Source organism: Marmota marmota, unplaced genomic scaffold, assembly GCF_001458135.2.
Source record: "Marmota marmota marmota unplaced genomic scaffold, marMar, whole genome shotgun sequence".
NCBI lineage: Eukaryota > Metazoa > Chordata > Mammalia > Rodentia > Sciuridae > Marmota > Marmota marmota.
This window is the reverse complement of record NW_025999869.1, coordinates 15,839,776-15,857,084: the sequence shown is the minus strand read 5'-3', so window position 1 is coordinate 15,857,084 and position 17,309 is coordinate 15,839,776. Positions and strand designations below refer to the sequence as shown.

General features: G+C 35.2%; 1 protein-coding gene across 1 annotated transcript in view; it reads right to left on the bottom strand.

Annotated features, from left to right (window-relative positions):
- Sox30 (SRY-box transcription factor 30) overlaps positions 1–17,309 on the bottom strand; it is a gene marked incomplete at its 5' end in the record, with an annotated part of 42,378 nt that overhangs the window by 15,437 nt on the left and 9,632 nt on the right. The window contains one exon of the mRNA XM_015492570.2: positions 11,855–12,347. Within this exon, the coding sequence (XP_015348056.1) occupies positions 11,855–12,347 (493 nt within the window). The remainder of the gene's footprint in view (positions 1–11,854; positions 12,348–17,309) is intronic.

Genomic DNA, 17,309 nt, shown 5'->3' with positions numbered 1-17,309 from the left:
TCTCTAGGATTTATTATAGGAGCTAGGCAAGGTACTGCATGGCTATAATCCCAGCTACTCAGGAGGCTGATATAAGGCAATTGTGAGGTTCAAGGCAACATAACAAGACTCTATCTCAAAATATTATAGGGCAGTTCTACTAGTGGCAAACTTTCCCAACTTTTATCCAGGAATATAAGTTTCTTTCTCATTTTTGAAGGATAGTTTTGCTATAAAATTCTTAGTTGCTACTTTTTAAATGTCTTCCTTTCAAATTTAGGTGTTATCAATAGGGTAGTATTAAGAGGTGAGGCCTTCAGGAAATGATTAACCATATATGGGCTTCTCCCTCCTGAATGGGATTAGGAGCCCTTATAAAGGGACTTGAGTTGGTTCTTCTTGCCATTTTTCCTTACAAAATGTAAGGACACAGCAAGAAGACCCTCACCAGGTACTGGCACCATGATCATGGGTCTTCCCAGTCACCAGAACTGAGGTAATTTTCTGTCCTTCATAAATTACCAATCTTGGGTATTCTGTTATAACAGTACAAACTAGATAAGGCGTTGTTTGATTCTTTCTCCTTTCTGGCTTGCATGGTTTCTGAGGAGAACTTTACTGTTGACCTTTTTGAAAATTCCCTGTACATCATGAGGCACTTCTGTCTTGTGGCTTTTCAAATTCTCTTTTTATCTCTTCTGTCTTTTGGTATCTTGATTATATGTATCTTGGTGTAGATTTCTTTAGATTATCTAACTTGTTTTTTGTTCATTTGAACTTCTTGTATCTATGGTGTGTTAAGTTAGCTTTTTGTAGCTGTGACCAAAATACCTGATGAGGACAACTTAAAGAAGGGAAAGTATATTTTGGCTCAATTCAGAAATTTGGTCTATGGTGGTCCAGCTTCACTGCTCTGGGCCTTAGATGAGGCAGAACATCACGGCAAAAGGGCATGGAGGAGGCAAGCTGCTCACAGACATTCAGAACAGAGAGAGAAGGAGAAGAAGGTAAAGAGTAGAATTCTTCCAGGGCATGCCACACCCCCAGTGACCCACCTTCCCCAGCAACACCCCACCTACCTACAATGATCACCCAGTTGATCTATTCAGCTAGGATGGGTTGATTAGGTTATAGCTTTCATGATCCCATAATTTCAGCTCGGAACATTTCTGCATTAAAACAGAAGCTTTTGGGGGACATTTTCACATCCAAACCATAGCATGTAGATTCACATCTTTCTTAAAATTTTTCGAAGTTTTTGGGCCATTATTTCTTTAAACATTCTTTCAGTACCTTCCTCTACTTTTGGTACACTTAATAATATACTAAAGGTACCTTAGGTTATATTCACTTTTTTCATTTTTTTTCCTATTTCCCAGAATGGATATTTTCAATTGACCTATATTCAGTTTCACTGGTTCTTTCCTCTGCCTTCTCAAATATGCTTCAGAACCCTTCCAATGAATACCTTTTTTCTTTCTGGTAGTGCTGGGGACAGAACCCAAGACCTCACACATGCTAGGCAAGTTCCTACTACTGAGCTGCACCCAGCCCTAAGGAACTTTTCATTTCTGTTATCTTAATTTTATATTTTACTCCATTTTATTTCCACCTCTTCATTCATATTCTCTGTTTAATAAAACATCCTTCTTGTTTTCTTTAGTTCTTTCTTTTTTATCATTTTATTATTGATGCATTATAGTTTTACATAATGGTGAGATTTGTTGTTACATATACACACATACACACAATATAACAATATGATTTGGCCAATATCATTCCCAAGTATTTCCCCTTTCCCTCTCTTCCTCCTTCCCCCTTTTGTCCATGGAGCATATTTAAGACTATTGATTTATATAAGTCCAATGTTTTGTTTTCTTAGGAAAATCAAAGAGTTGCTGTTTTATTTTTCCTGTAAATGCCATACTTTCCTTTGATATCTTCTGATTTTTAAAAAACTGCACATTTTTAATAGTATGTTCATTTGTTAATATGCATATTATGAATACTGAATGTATGCTCTTTGAAACAAAATTTTCCTCCACCCACAATTTGCTGTTGCTGTTTGTTTTGGGGTAGTAGATGGTTGGTGACTTTTTTGCGGGCAGTACTAGGGACTGAACTCAGGGACACTCAACCACTGAGCCACATCCCCAGCTCTATTTTGTATTTTATTTAAAGACAGGGTCTCACTGAGTTGCTTAGGGCCTTGCTAAGTCACTGAAGCTGGCTTTGAACTTGTGATCCTCCTGCCTCAGCCTCCCAAGCTCCTGGGATTACAGGCATGCGCCACCTGGTGGTTGGTAACTTTTTAAAACGTATTTTTTGGCAATCATGATCATTGAAGTGTTTGTTCTCTTAGCTTAGTGTTCAGCTGCTGATGTGACAGAGATTTCCTTAATTACCTAGACACAAAAGCAAAACAAAAATATTCCCCTTGATCTTTGGAGAATGTATCTGGGTTCAGGCATTGCTTCAATTCTTAGCCAGGGGTTGGGATTGTGGCTCAGTGGTAGAGCGTTTGCCTAGCATGTGTGAGGCACTGGGTTTAATTCTCAGCACTGAATATAAATAAATAAAATAAAGAACTATTGACAACTTAAAAAAAAAATCCTTAGGCCATTTTCAACTCTGACTTAGCCTTCACTTCCTGCTTAAACAGAGCCTAATGATCGACCAGAAGTGGAATTTCAGGGTCTTTTCAGATAATTTCTGAGCATGCATATAGCTCTGGGCATGAGGGGAGCATTTTGGATTCCCTGCTATATGTGGGTGCTTCACAAATTCTCCCATGTATCTCCTTTTGCAGTCTCTTCTAAGCTTCTTATCTGTCTGCCGCTTGCTTTGTCTGTTGTTCCTTTCTCCAGGCAACAGCAAATAATCAATACCTTTAAATATTTTCTACCATCACCCTGGGAAACAACTCCAGCCCTGACAGAGTTCTGAGGAGGTACGGGTAAAACAAAGACAAGTCTCTCTAAGCCATTCCTCAAAGAGCAGACTGATAGAGCAAAATGCACAATCAAAGTTCTTTTGAGAATGAGGTCTGCATAGCCTTCGCTAACAGCAACAAGCTTCAAGAGGAAACTGGGCAATGCTGAGCAGGAAAGTAGAGAATTGTAAGTGGATAAACAAAATGCCAGAACCCCCTCTTGCCAAAATTTAAAAGCTTTATCCTTCATTAAGCATTTCCTACAGTTGTTCTGTTTTTGATTAAACTCCAGAGTTCAAAAAAAGTTGATTCTGTTCTTACCAGCTTGTTACTTTGTTAGAAAGATTGCTGGAGTTCCCTTATTCTACAATTCTCAATGATATCCTTCCTCAGCAAAGTTTTGTAGTTTTCAGAGTATTAAGTTTCACACTTCTTCTGTTAAATTCACTTCTAAGATTTTTCCATTATTTTGATGCTATTATAAAAGAAGTTGGTTTCTCAATTTCATTTTCTGTTTTTTCATTGCTTTTATGTAGAAATGCAATTGATTTTTGCATATTGGTATTATATTCTATAAACTTACCTTTTTTTACTAAAATAATAGTTTTTTTGTAAATTCCTTTAGATTCTTTCTCAGATCACATCATTTATAAATACAGATTTATAAAATTTCTTATTTTACAATCTAAATGCCTTTTATATTTTTCAAGTCTAAATTGTCCTGGAATAAACCTTTAATAAAATGTTGGATAGAAGTGACAGAAACAGACAACTTTGTCTTGTCCCTGATTTTAGAAAGTATTTAGTCTTTCACTACTAAATATGTTAGCTATGGCTTTTTTTTGTAAATGTTCTTTGTCTAATTTTCCTTTATTCTTAGTCTGTTAGAACACTTCATGTTCAACAAAACTGAATTTTGTCAAATGCTTATTTTGTGTCTATTGAGATTTTTGTTCTTATTTTATTGACGTGATATAATACAATAATTGATTTACAAATGTAAAGCCAACCCTGTATTACTGAGATAAGTCTGACTTGGTTATGATATATCATTCTTTAAATATGCTGTTGGATTTAGTTTGCTATTTTTTGAGGATGTTTGTGTTCATACTCATAAGAAATATTGGCCAATAATTTCTTTTTCTTGTGTCTTTTTTGTTATCAGGACATTACTGGTCTTCTATTTTTTGGAAGAGTTTGGTTTTTTTTTTTCTTTTTTCTTTAATTTTTATTGTTGGTTGTTCAAAACATTACATAGTTCTTGACAAATCATATTTCACACTTTGATTCAAGTGGGTTATGAACTCCCATTTTTACCCCGGATACAGATTGCAGCATCACATCAGTTACACATCCACTGATTTACATATTGCTATACTAGTGTCTGTTGTATTCTGCTGCCTTTCCTATCCTCTATTATCCCCCATCCCCTCCCCTCTTCTCTCTCTACCCCATCTACTGTCATTCATTTCTCCCTCCCTTGTTTTTTTTCCCCTTTCCCCTCACTTCCTCTTGTATGTAATTTTGTATAACCATGAGGGTCTCCTTCCATTTCCATGCAATTTCCCTTCTCTTTCCTTTTCCCTCCCACCTCTCACCCCTGTTTAATGTTAATCTTCTTCTCATGCTCTTCCTCCCAACTGTGTTCTTAGTTACTCTCCTTATATCAAAGAAAACATTTGGCATTTGTTTTTTAGGGATTGGCTAGCTTCACTTAGCATAATCTGCTCTAATGCCATCCATTTCCCTGCAAATTCTATGATTTTGTCATTTTTTAATGCAGAGTAATACTCCATTGTGTATAAATGCCACATTTTTTTTATCCATTCGCCTATTGAAGGGCATCTAGGCTGGTTCCACAGTCTTGCTATTGTGAATTGTGCTGCTATGAACATCGATGTAGTAGTGTCCCTGTAGCATGCTCTTTTTAGGTCTTTAGGGAATAGACTGAGAAGGGGAATAGCTGGGTCAAATGGTGGTTCCATTCCCAGCTTTCCAAAAAATCTCCATACTGCTTTCCAAATTGGCTGCACCAATTTGCAGTCCCACCAGCAATGTACAAGTGTACCCTTTTCCCCACATCCTCGCCAGCACTTGTTGTTGTTTGACTTCATAATGGCTGCCAATCTTACTGGAGTGAGATGGTATCTTAGGGTGGTTTTGATTTGCATTTCTCTGACTGCTAGAGATGGTGAGCATTTTTTCATGTACTTATTGATTGATTGTATGTCCTCCTCTGAGAAGTGTCTGTTCAGATCCTTGGCCCATTTGTTGATTGGGTTATTCGTTTTCTTATTGTTTAAAGAGTTTGAATTTAAAGAACATCTCCTATAGAGAGCATATAATTGGGTCTTGATTTTTTTTAATCCAAGACAACAATATCTACCTTTAACCCATTCATATTTAATGATATTATTGATATAGTTAGATTTAATTTTGTGTGTGTGTGTGTGGGTGGGTGTGTGTGTGTATGTGTGTGTGGTGCTGGGACCTTGTACATGCCTATGCTCAACCACAGAGCCATATTCCCTCCCAGCCCTTATAGTTAGGTCCATATCTGCCATTTTAAATTTTTTGTTTTCTACTTATCTCATGGTTTCTGTTTAGTCTTCTATTGGTTACTTAATGCTTTATTTTGCTTTAAATGAATACTTACTAGTATAGCATTTTAGTTCCTTTAACAATTTTTTCACAATTATTTTTAGTTATTTTCTTAGTAGTTGCTCTATGATTTGTCGTATCTATCTGAACTTAGCAGAATCTATTTTGAACCTATATTAATAATTCCAGTAAAATATAGAAATGTTGCTTCTATATAGCTCTATGTTTCCTTCTCCACTTTATGTGCTCTTATTGATACAAAACCATATCAATATATGTTACAAATCCAATAATATATTGAAATAAACTGAGAAAAGATAAGAAGTATATGTTTATAGAGTATGCTCATTAATATTCTTATTTACCATTTCTAGTTCTCTTCATTTATTTCTGTGGTTTCAAATTATCCTCTGGCATGTTCTTACTCCAAAACAACTTTGATTCTACTCATTATTTTGCACTGTTATTCTCGACTAAATAACATTTCCATATGTTACAGAATCCCTTCCCCCAAACAATAATTACATGTTGTTTTATGTAATTACTTTTAAAATCAATTAAATTCAGAGAAAATATAGATATACAATTTGTTTCTCTAATTACATGATTACTTTTACTGGTATTCTTTGTTTTCTTGTTTGGATTCCAGTTACTATTAGCCATCACTTAGCTTCAGCCTAAAGAACTTCCTTTAATATTTCTTTTGCAATGCAAATTTAATAGCAATAGATTATCTCCATTTTTGATGAACTAAGAATGTCTTTATTTTTCCTTCATTTTTGAAAGGTAGCTTCAGTGAATATAAGTTTTTTGGTAGAAAGGTCTTTCCCACACTTTGAAATATGAATTGTGACCTCCACTGTAGTGAGTTGTTAATTTTATTGGGGTTACTTTGTGTATGATGATTTTGTGTGTGTGTGTGTGTGTGTGTCACTAGAGATTGAACCCAGGGGTGTACTATTGCCATGCTACATCCCAAGCACTTTTTAATATTACTTTTTTTAGAAAAGGTCTTGCTATGTTTTTGAGGCTGACTTCAAAATTTCAATTCTCCTGCCTCAGTCTCTTCAGAAACTATGATTCCAGGTCTGTACCTCTGGACCCAGCTGGAAATGATTTATTTTTCTCTTGCTGCTTTTAAGATTTCCTTTGTCTTTGTCTTCTAGCATTTCACTATGATATGTTTAGGTATAATCTCTTTTCATTTAACTACTTAGAGTTCAGTAAGCTTCTTGAATATGTAGGCTGTTTGGAAAGTTTTCAGTCTTTTTTTCTTCAAATAGTTTTTATGCTTCTTTCTCTCAGGTATTCCTATTATGTATAATTTATTGTGTTTAATAGTGGCTCCATTCTGAAGTGGTGGTTCTGAGGCTCTGCTAATTTTTCTTCAGTCTTTTTTCTCTCTGTTCTTCAGATTGCATAAAATCTATCAGTCTACTTTCAAATTTAATTCTACCAGTTGAATTCTACCCTTAATCTCTCTATTGGATTTTTCACTTTGGCTACTGTTCAGATCAACTACAGAATTTCTATTTGCTTCTTCTTTACAATTTCTGTATCCTTGTAAATATTCTCTATTTGCTGAAACATCATCATTATCATCATTTCCTTTGTCTTTTAGCATGATTTCCTTTAGCTATTTGAACATGTTTATAATGGCCTTGAAATCTTTATCAAATCCAATACTGAAACCACTCAAAAGCAGTTCCTGTTGCCCTCCACACACACTTTAAATGGGTCACATTTTCTAGTTTCTTTGTATGTCTTATATTTTTTTTATTGAAAACTGTATCTTTTTTGCCAAGTGGGGTGGTTCAGGAAGCTGAAACAGGAGATAACAAGTTTGAGATCATCCTGGGTAACTTAGACACTATTTCAAAAACAGGAAAAAAAGAAAAGTATGTGGGGGGCGGTGATGTAGCTCAGAGGTATAACACCATTGGATTCAATCCCAAGTTCAAAAAAAAAAAAAAGAAAAAAAAACTACAAATTTTGGGTAATATATTGTGACAACTCTGAATAATGAGTCCCACTCCCTTCTCTGGAGGGCTTGATTCATTAGTTTCCTATCTCTAATGGAGCCACTGCCCTTCATTTCCTGATGTTCAATATCTTGAAAACCATATCTTCATATATTTTGTGTAGTTTTTGTATTGTTTCAGAGAGAGGTGTATCCAATTCATATTTCTGCATTTCAACTGGAACAGAGGTCTTATTTAATGATTTGACATATTGATTTTGTTTCTTTCTGATTTTCAGTTATCTCAAATTCTTGGGCTACTAAGATCTACAAATAATTAATCCTTTTACAATATTCTGACAATTTTCCCCCTTTGAAAGCTCCAAATGACCTGAATGATGCAAATGTTCTGCTAAAGCAGTGTCCAGTTAATTGCCAGCCCAGATTTAATTTCTCAACTTAGACATTTCTATATCAAGTGGATAGGGTGATTTTAGATTCTATATGTGTGAAAGACACCTTGGGGTTTTGACTTCTAGTGGAAATCACATAGAACCCTGGGTAAAAACAAGTTTCTAGGGGCTGGGATTGTGGCTCAGTGACTTGAGTGCCTGCCTTGTACATGTGAGGCCCTGGGTTTGATCCTCAGCACCACATTAAAAAAAAAAAAAAAGAAAAGAAAAATAAAAAATAAAAACAATGCCCTCCTTTGCTATTCCCCCTTTCAAGACTTAAACCTTTCTTAAAAAAAAAAAAGTTTCTCTTTGTACTTTATCTGAGTCAACAATAAAAATATTCTATTTTTTTTTTAATCAAGGTTGAAAAGCCCTTCTAGGGTTCTGGCTTATGAAGACGTTTAGAACTTAACCCTGCCTTGAACAGATTCAATAATGCACCTCTTCTTACTCAAGTAGTAAAATCCAAGTTTAGAAAAACTTAGGTAAATTATGAATTTGAAAACATCTCCAGGACTACTATAAAGAGTTTTTAGCTTATTGGTCACTTTGGCTCATGGAGACTTCTTTTCCTTTCGATGGGTTCACCTAGGCATTAAATTGCTCATATTTAAATTCAATGTTAAGTAAAACAGAAGGAATTGCATGGAAAATTTATCATATTTGGGGACCATAAATTTCCTTCTCCCACAAAAATTCAGGTAAAAATTTATATATGTATGTGTATGTCCATTATTACAGGGAGAGTCTAAGATTGCAATCAAATTCTTAGATGAGTCTATGACCTAAACAAAGGTTAAAGATAATTGTTTTTCACCTTGTGTTCCTTTTGCCTAAAATTTTACAATTAGGGTGCTATCTATTCCTACAAATTCAGGAGTTCTTTGACCCATCTTCTCTATCACATATACATATCTGAGTATATTTTCTATGTTTCAAGTTAACAGCTCCTCATTTGTCTTTTGTATCTTTCAATATCTCTAATTTCAATAGGTTTGTAACACTTTTTTTTACTCAATAATCAATAGAATCAGAATTCTACATGTCTCTCTTGAATATGAAAATAAAAATGCACTGCAAGGGCTGGGACTGTGGCTCCGTGGGACAGCGCTTGCCTCACACGTGTGGGGCCCTGGGTTTGATCCTCAGCACCTCATGAAAGTAAATAAAAAGGTATTGTGTCCATTTACAACTAAAAATATTTTTTAAAATGTGCTACAAGAGGAGGAAAAAGGAGGGGTAGAGAGAAAAGAAGAACTATTCTACAGAATCAAATTAGTATACAGAAAAAGAGGGTTCAAAAGGCACAGAATGAAGATGGTTAAGATTTAAAGGCATAATGATATTAGCCCTCAGAGAGGGATCAGCACGTCTGAGTGTTCATCTGTTTTACAAAATCACTCCTTGATTATACCACCTAACCTACTTGATTTTTATTCTAGATACACAGGGAGGAAATAGCCAGTTCAGCAAAAATATTAAAATAATATATAAAATACACATATACACCCCAAAATGTTTATATCTACTTCTCAAATATCCATTATAATTATGGTATTCAAATAGTTGAATAATTCCACACATAAATAGATTAAGGAAGAATTTTTCTTTGTAGAAGACTTCATTGTCAATTCAGAAAAAAAGAAAACAGAGAGAATCAATTTTGTCATTTACTCATACTAAATTTTACCGAAATATACTAGGCGAGGCAAGCATAAATAATTAGATTATCCATTTCCTGGTGAAAATTATCGTCAGACACAGATGGAAGTCAGAAAAGTACTTTAAAAGTATTTTAAGTAATAATTTATAAGACTTGCCTTCTGTTTTGGAAAGATATTTGACATCTGATCAATTTATTTATTGGATAAATGGAGTATTAAACCCAAGTCACATGAATGTTGTGAGAATCACACATAAAGATGTCTGTCTCTCAAAACATAGAAAAAGGAAGAAAAATACAGTGAACAAAAAACAATAGCAGCTAGAGTAAGACTGTAGGACTTTCTGATTCATTTTCTACTTTCCTGTGAATAAACTGTCCAAGACTTTCCTGTATTAGAAAATGAATTATGTAACAAATAAAATTTCTGAAACTTTAGTTATGGCCCCTCAAGGTTCTAATTGAGGCCAAGTATCCCCAAATCTACTCATTTATTAAATTCCATTATGTTCCTAATACTTTTCTTTTTTCTAGGAAACATTTAAAACAGTTTCTCTTCTTCTCCCATTTAATTTGTTGTTGGTGGTGGTGGTGCTATTTTGTTTTGTAGTTACGGAGATCAAACCTCAGAGATACAACCCACCCGCAACCCTCCTGTAGGAAACATTTCATAAAATTCTCCAAAAGTCCTATAAAAATCCCAGATCCTGGCAGACAGCAAGGAGAAAAGATTATCAATCCCTGACTTTAGTAATCTCTTGATATTTGATCCCTTGAACTAAAATACTCCTGTAAGTTTCTAAAAGATAAAAAGAGTATATACGAGGGGGGAAAAAAGCAAACTTCAGATAGCAAAATCTCCTTTCTCCTATTCTAATCCCCTTTAGTTCCACTTTCTTCCAGTTCTGACCTAAGTATTTGAAAGCAAGAAATCCTATTATGAATTGAAGCAATATAATATATCCTCAAAAGCTGTTTCTTTTGAGAAGTGAGTATACCCAAGTGGTGAGTAGCTTTGCTTTCTAATAACAATATATGATTAATGTTAAATGTCTAACACTCCAATGTCAACAAAATCTATCTCTGACCAGCCATGGTGGCACATACCTATAATCCCAGCAGCTGGGGAAGCTGAGGCAGGCAGATCACAAGTTCTAAGCCAGTCTCAGTAACTTCACAAGATCCTAAGCAACTTAGTGAGACCCTTTCTCAAAATAAAAATAAAAAGGACTAAGGATGTGGCGTAGTGGTTAAGCACCCCCTGGGTTCAATACCTGATTAAAAAAAGAAAATCTCTATCCATATAACAGCAATTAAAAAACAGAGGTTGTTACCAGTCTATCAGGATTCTTTTAAGGGCATTAAATTCTATCACTCCAAAAATGAAAAGTTATAAATTTGTTTCCTCTAGACATTTCCCTATGAAAATCAATTCCTTCATTGTTAAATTACATGGGAAATTTTCTGGTTTGATAAAAAGGCACTGAGAAGAAAAGTAACTTTGACCTACTCATTTAAAATTTCTTAGATGGAAAGCTTTCCTCTTTACCTTGCTATTCAAAATGTGGTTCACAAACCAGCAGAACTGGCATCATTTGGGAACTTATTAGAAATGCAGAATCACTGAGTGCAGTGGCACATGCTCATAGTTCTAGCTACTTTGGAGACTGAGGTTTATAGGTTCAAGGTCAGCTTCAGTAACTTAATGAGACCCTGTTTCAAACTCACTTTTAAAAATAAAAAGGGCTGGAGATATAGCTCAATGATAGAGTTCCTGGGTTCAATCCCCAATGCCACAATAATAATTAAATAATTAAATAAATAAATACAGACTATCAAGCATACTATACTCCAGCAGGATACTACTACATCCCAGATCTAATAAATCAGGATCAGCATTTTAAGAAGATGCCCATAATTTACGCACACATTAAAATTTAAAAAGCATACAGTAAGGAGATCTTAAGGTCCTTACAGTTGTTTCCTATGAAAAAAATCATCTGACAATATTGAAGCCTATATTTTCATGTGGAAAAACCTGGACAGGGCTGAGTAAGAGCTATTTTGTTAGGCAAGCCATGCACTCTTTCTAGCTCCCCCAAGCCTCACCTGCAATCCCCATCCATTTGTGAAAATTGCTTGGTTCCTATTCAGTCTCTAAACTGAGGAAGTCCCCTTTTTAATAAAAAAAGATATGCCTTCAGAAGTAAAATTCATTAGCTACATTTTTAAGTGAAAGGAAAAAAAAAAAACTGTTCATTTACCTTGATGGGAAGTAGTGAGGTCCAGGTAGGAAGTAAGGGTGATGGAAAGAGAATCGTGGAGGTGTCCCAAACAGTGTGGCTGGATGGCCAAGGGGAGGAGGCTGGTAGACATGTGAGTGGGGAAGGGGAGGAGCCTGGGGGATTGGAGCACTTCTGGGACAAGTGGAAACGCTGGAATACTCCTTGGGAGGTTGGATGGTTGAGGTTGCAAATCTGGCATGGGCTGTACTTGCACTAGTTGGAATCCTGCTGGTGCTCTCCAGAGAGACAGGAGTAGGTCTCTTCACAGAGCGATTGGCTCCAGAAGGTAGCCGATTAGTGTCAGTTTGGGAAGGCCCAGCAAAGCGTTGAGGAGGGAGTGCTGGGCGAAGTGGCAGACTTGGAGCCTGGACGGCTAGCTGGGCAGTACTGGAGACGCTGGGCTGGAAAAGTGTGATGGGGCTTGGGCGCTGGACTGCAGGTGTGGGCAGTTGGATGGCAGGTGGGGCTTCACCTTTAGAAATAAAAAGAGCATAGGTCAAGCATTAACTGGATCATGGCATGTTTTTCCTTTTCCAGTAAAATTTAATGAACTGTTAAGAGGCCTTCATAATTACCTTACCTAACAGCATTATCATACCAAACCGCTGTATTTCATTTATAGCATTTTGAACAAACTGAAAGACACCATGATTTGTTTATTCATATTTCCAAAAAAAATCTATTTCCCAAACAAACTCAAAGTCCCAAAAAAAGAGAGATTTTTCTGTTTTGTTCATTACTGCACTCTGAGGCAGAGTTCTGCAAGGCACAGATTAAGCCCCCAACAAATTGTTTTGGATGAATAAATAAATTGATAAAACTACTTATTCATAAGTTGAAAGCAGGAATATATACAAATGCTAGTAGGCATATATAATTTTTTCTAACAAATAATATAACTACTGACAATAACTACCTGAAAGGTCATCTAGGAAAGGGAACAGGACAGTTGAACAGTAGGAAAAGCTAGACTTTGATTTGGTATTATGTGAATTTTATAAATTGAAATATATTAATTTTATTTTTAATATTAATAGAGTTTCAGAGTAGTAGTATGGGTAATTTTTCTTTTATATACTTCTGTATATTAAACTAAATTATAAATGACAATTTTGTTGGAAAAAAGTTAAGTGATAAACAACATTGTTTCACTCCATTGCATTCAACATGAATCCATAAGGAAATTTCCCAACGAACGTAAACTTAGCAAAGATCAACCATTTGTGACATATATTAAAGGAAATGCTATTTAGAGCAGGGCACAATGGGGATTATGGCAGAATTTTTAAAGTCAGGTAAACCAATTTTGTGTTTTATCTTTCTGTTCCTGAAGACAGGATGCTGACTGAGTTGCCCTTTTATCCAAATGACATACCTATCCTTAATGTAACTAAATATTCCTAATTAAATACTGACAGAAGTCATAGCAATAGAGTAATACACAGTATATTCCAATGCAGCTAGCTGTCTGCATTGGAAATAAAAAAAAAAGTGCAGTTCAAGAACAGACTGAAGTTAGGAATGTCTCTGTCAAGGCCAAAAAATTATAGATCAGTCTTTCAACAATATCCAGATAACACCACCCCTTCTTTATTTCAGTTAATGCAGATAATTCCTCTCCTCATCCTGGAAATAGGGAATGAAGGGACACATGCATCTGTTTCAAGATGGTATCTGACCCAGTGAAGTAACAATAAAGTATGAATGAAGCTATCCTGATGCTCAGTTGATGAGGTAGCATGGATTAGTCCTCTCACCTGTGAGGCACAGGCTTTCGTCAGGCCTTTCCTGTTTTATCAAGCACAATTTCTTTCCTAATCCCCATTGTGCCCTGCTATAAATACCATTCCTCAAAACCTTGCAAATCTATAACTATCACAAAATAGTGTAAATATTTTTATGTCCACCACCCCTACCACAATCACCAAGCTGGGCACTTGAGAGTGTATCCCCAGAATCTGGTTAATAAAAAATAAAGAAAGATTGGAGTGGATAAAAGAAGAAACTAACAAATCAGCCTAAAGATAAAAACCTCCTCTAAAGTCAGGCTCTAACTTTCAAAATCTCTCAAGATTTTATAAATTGCATTATTTTTGTGCTCAAAACATTTACCAAAAATCTACCTCTGGTGCAGATTTCTTTTTCCTATAACCAGTACAAAAAGCTCTTAGTTTTCAGTAAAGAAGTATGGTCTTTTTAAGCAAACAAAAAGTAAATTATAAGAGCTGTACAGAACGATTAATAAAGTTTCAGTCACTGAGGAAGGGAGGGTTGTGTCTTTTACCAAATGTTCTTTTCTACCAAATGTATTTCTATAAAAGAAGAGGTGAAAATGAGGCATGGCACTATAATTATGCATTCATTCGATTCAAGTATTCATTAAGCAACTAAAATGTTCCAGGCACTTTTTGCTCTATGGTCATAAATTAGGTAGATAAGGAGTTATATGAAAGCATAGCATCATGTCAAAATTCAAGCCACATGAGTTCATGCATGCCTTTAATCCAAGAGACGTGGGAGGCTGAGACAGAAGGACTGCAAATTCAAGGTCAGCCTCAGGAACTTAGTGAGGCCCTAAGCAACTTAGCCTGACCCTGTCTCAAAATAAAAAAATAAAAAGAGCTGGGATGTGACTCAGTGGTTAATTACCCCTGGGTTCAATCATTGATATTCCACCCACCAAAATCAAGGATGTTAAATAGGAGGTTAAAGTCTGCAACATACAGTCACCACTGTTAAAACTGTCAATGAACAAGGAAGGTTTGTGAAAAAGACAGACCTCTAACCTATCAAACAACTATATATGGTAGAAACTAGCCAGTCAGAAACTAGTCAGTGCCTTGTTTACTCTTCTTCTAGGTTATATTTGCCAGCCTCCCTTGCAGTTAAGAGTGCCATGTAGATAAGGGCTACCTGGTAGTATGTAAACAGAAGCTATGTCCATCTCTTCTAGGACTGGCCCATGAAAGACTCTCACACATGACCATCCATGTTCTTTTCCCTTCTGCAGGTCCAGGCACAACAGTACAGAGGCCTTAGATGCCATATATTAAAAGATGGCAGAACCACAAATCAGGATCAGCTTGTCTATAAATTACCTTTTGGAAGAGAGCCACTTACCAACCAAAAATACCCCTTTTGGACTTTACATGCGTAAAAAAAAAATAAGCTTTGTGTTTAAACTGTCTTAAGAGCAAAAAAACTACTGCACATGTTCAATGAAAGAAAGGTACAATCAATTTTTTGCTGTATGATTGGGATGAACAGTGAAGCAACAGAGTCATGGCAGAAACTGACACAAACCAATTTTTTTCTATAAGAGGTAATAATAAGAAGAGAACATGTATGGCATGTAGCTGGGGACAGACAGATGGGAAATGGAGAAATGAGAATAGTTAGACAATGCTAAGAAAAGTAGAGCTTAGGAAAAGACAAAGGTAATAAGGAGCAAAAGAAGACTTTGCAGATGGCACACACCTGTAATCCCAGTGACTCAGGAGGCTGAGACAGGAGGATTACAAATTCAAAGCCAGCCTCAGTAATTTAACAAGGCCCTAAACAACTCAGGGAGACCCTGTCTCTAAATAAAATATATAAAAGGGCTAGAGCTGTGGCTTAGTGGTTAAATCTCCCTGGGCTCAATCCCTGAAACCAAAAAAAAAAATAGAAGACTTTGCATTGAACCAAGTGATTCCTCCTTCCCACTTTTCAAGAGAACTTACAAGAATTACATCACTTTTCAAGGAATTTTTTCGATACATTTGAGTTTCTTATGGACATAAAACTTTTCTGGAATGGATCTTAAGGCCTTGACAAGGACAAGTAGACCATCTTTTAAAAAAACAATTATATTATAACAATTATATCAGAATATAATTATATGATAATATAATCCTAACAGCATCAGAATCATGAAAATTTGTTTTCTTCTGTTTTGTTTAAGCAAGAAATAGGTAAACTAAAAATTCCATGCATTTACTATGAAAATATTAAATATTAGAAGTAGTAAACTTCTAAATTAAAAACTCAGAGAAAACATATGAAAAATTTAGAGAAAACATTTTCTGAAGAGGAAAATGTCAACTAAGATTTAGTACAGGGGCTGGGGATGTGGCTCAAGCAGTAGCATGTTCCCCTGGCATGTGTGTGGCCTGGGTTCGATCCTCAGCACCACATACAAACAAAGATGTTGTGTCTGCCGAAAACTAAAAAATAATATTAAAAACTCTCTCTCTCTCTCTCTCTCTCTCTCTCTCTCTCTCTCTCTTAAAAAAAAAGATTTAGCACAGAAAACCAATTTCAGGCTTGACAAATGAAATGCAGAAGACACAATGATATAATAAGAAAATTCATACACATGCAAAGTGACATTTAAAAAGAAAATAAAATACCATTTCTACAGAAGTTCTAAATCCTTTAACTACATTTGAATACTAATACTAATATAAAATAAAGATGCTGGCATAACTAGCAAAGACATTTGATAAAATACACCCACAGAGAATTCTGGACTATCATGCTATAAGCACTTTCAGTTATTAAAAACAGGAAAAGATCTTGGAATATAGCATTAAATGTGAGAGGCAGAGAAAATAATGTGTTGGATTTAAAAATAATACCAGACAAGAAAGTTACTATAAATTGTATCAAAGACATAGTAAAATTAGTTTAATTTGTATCTATCTTTTCCACAACTACCTTATGAACACTTTGATTCCACAGAAACTATAAAATAATCTTTATATTTTGTTCACAACACAGATATACAATAGTTATTTATATAAGGCAGCAGAAAGGACAGATAGGCAGGCAAACAAATATGGTTTTAGAATTTATTCAGGAAAAATCTGAGATAGCAAAATTCACCAAAATAGGGAGAATATCAAATTACACTTCCAATCTTCAAATAGATTGAAGAGCCAAAAGGGATAAAAATATGCTAGGAAGACCTGCACAAATTATTGCTTATTAGAACAGGGTTAGTAGAATACACAATAAAATGTAATAAGCTTGATTAGGTGTCAATAATAGAGAAAGATACTAAAAAGCCAATGAATTCAGTATGTTAAATATTGTACAGTAGTAATCATAGCATTTCTAAATTCAAATTCCTCAGTAATAAGAAAAAAAAAATCCACCCTGGGATTATTTCCTTTTGGAACCCAAATGTTCAATAAGGTGAGAAGACTGATAAGGATAACTAAAACGAAAGGTTAAATAAGGTGAGAAGACTGATAAGGATAACTAAAACGAAAGGTTAAAGAAAGTTGAGGGTTATTTTTTTTTTTTAATTTTTTATTGTGGGTTGTTCAAAACATTACAAATTTCTTGACATATCATATTCCACACTTTGATTCAAGTGGGTTATGAACTCCCACCTTCACCCCATACACAGATTGCAGAATCACATCAGTTACACATCCATTGATTTACA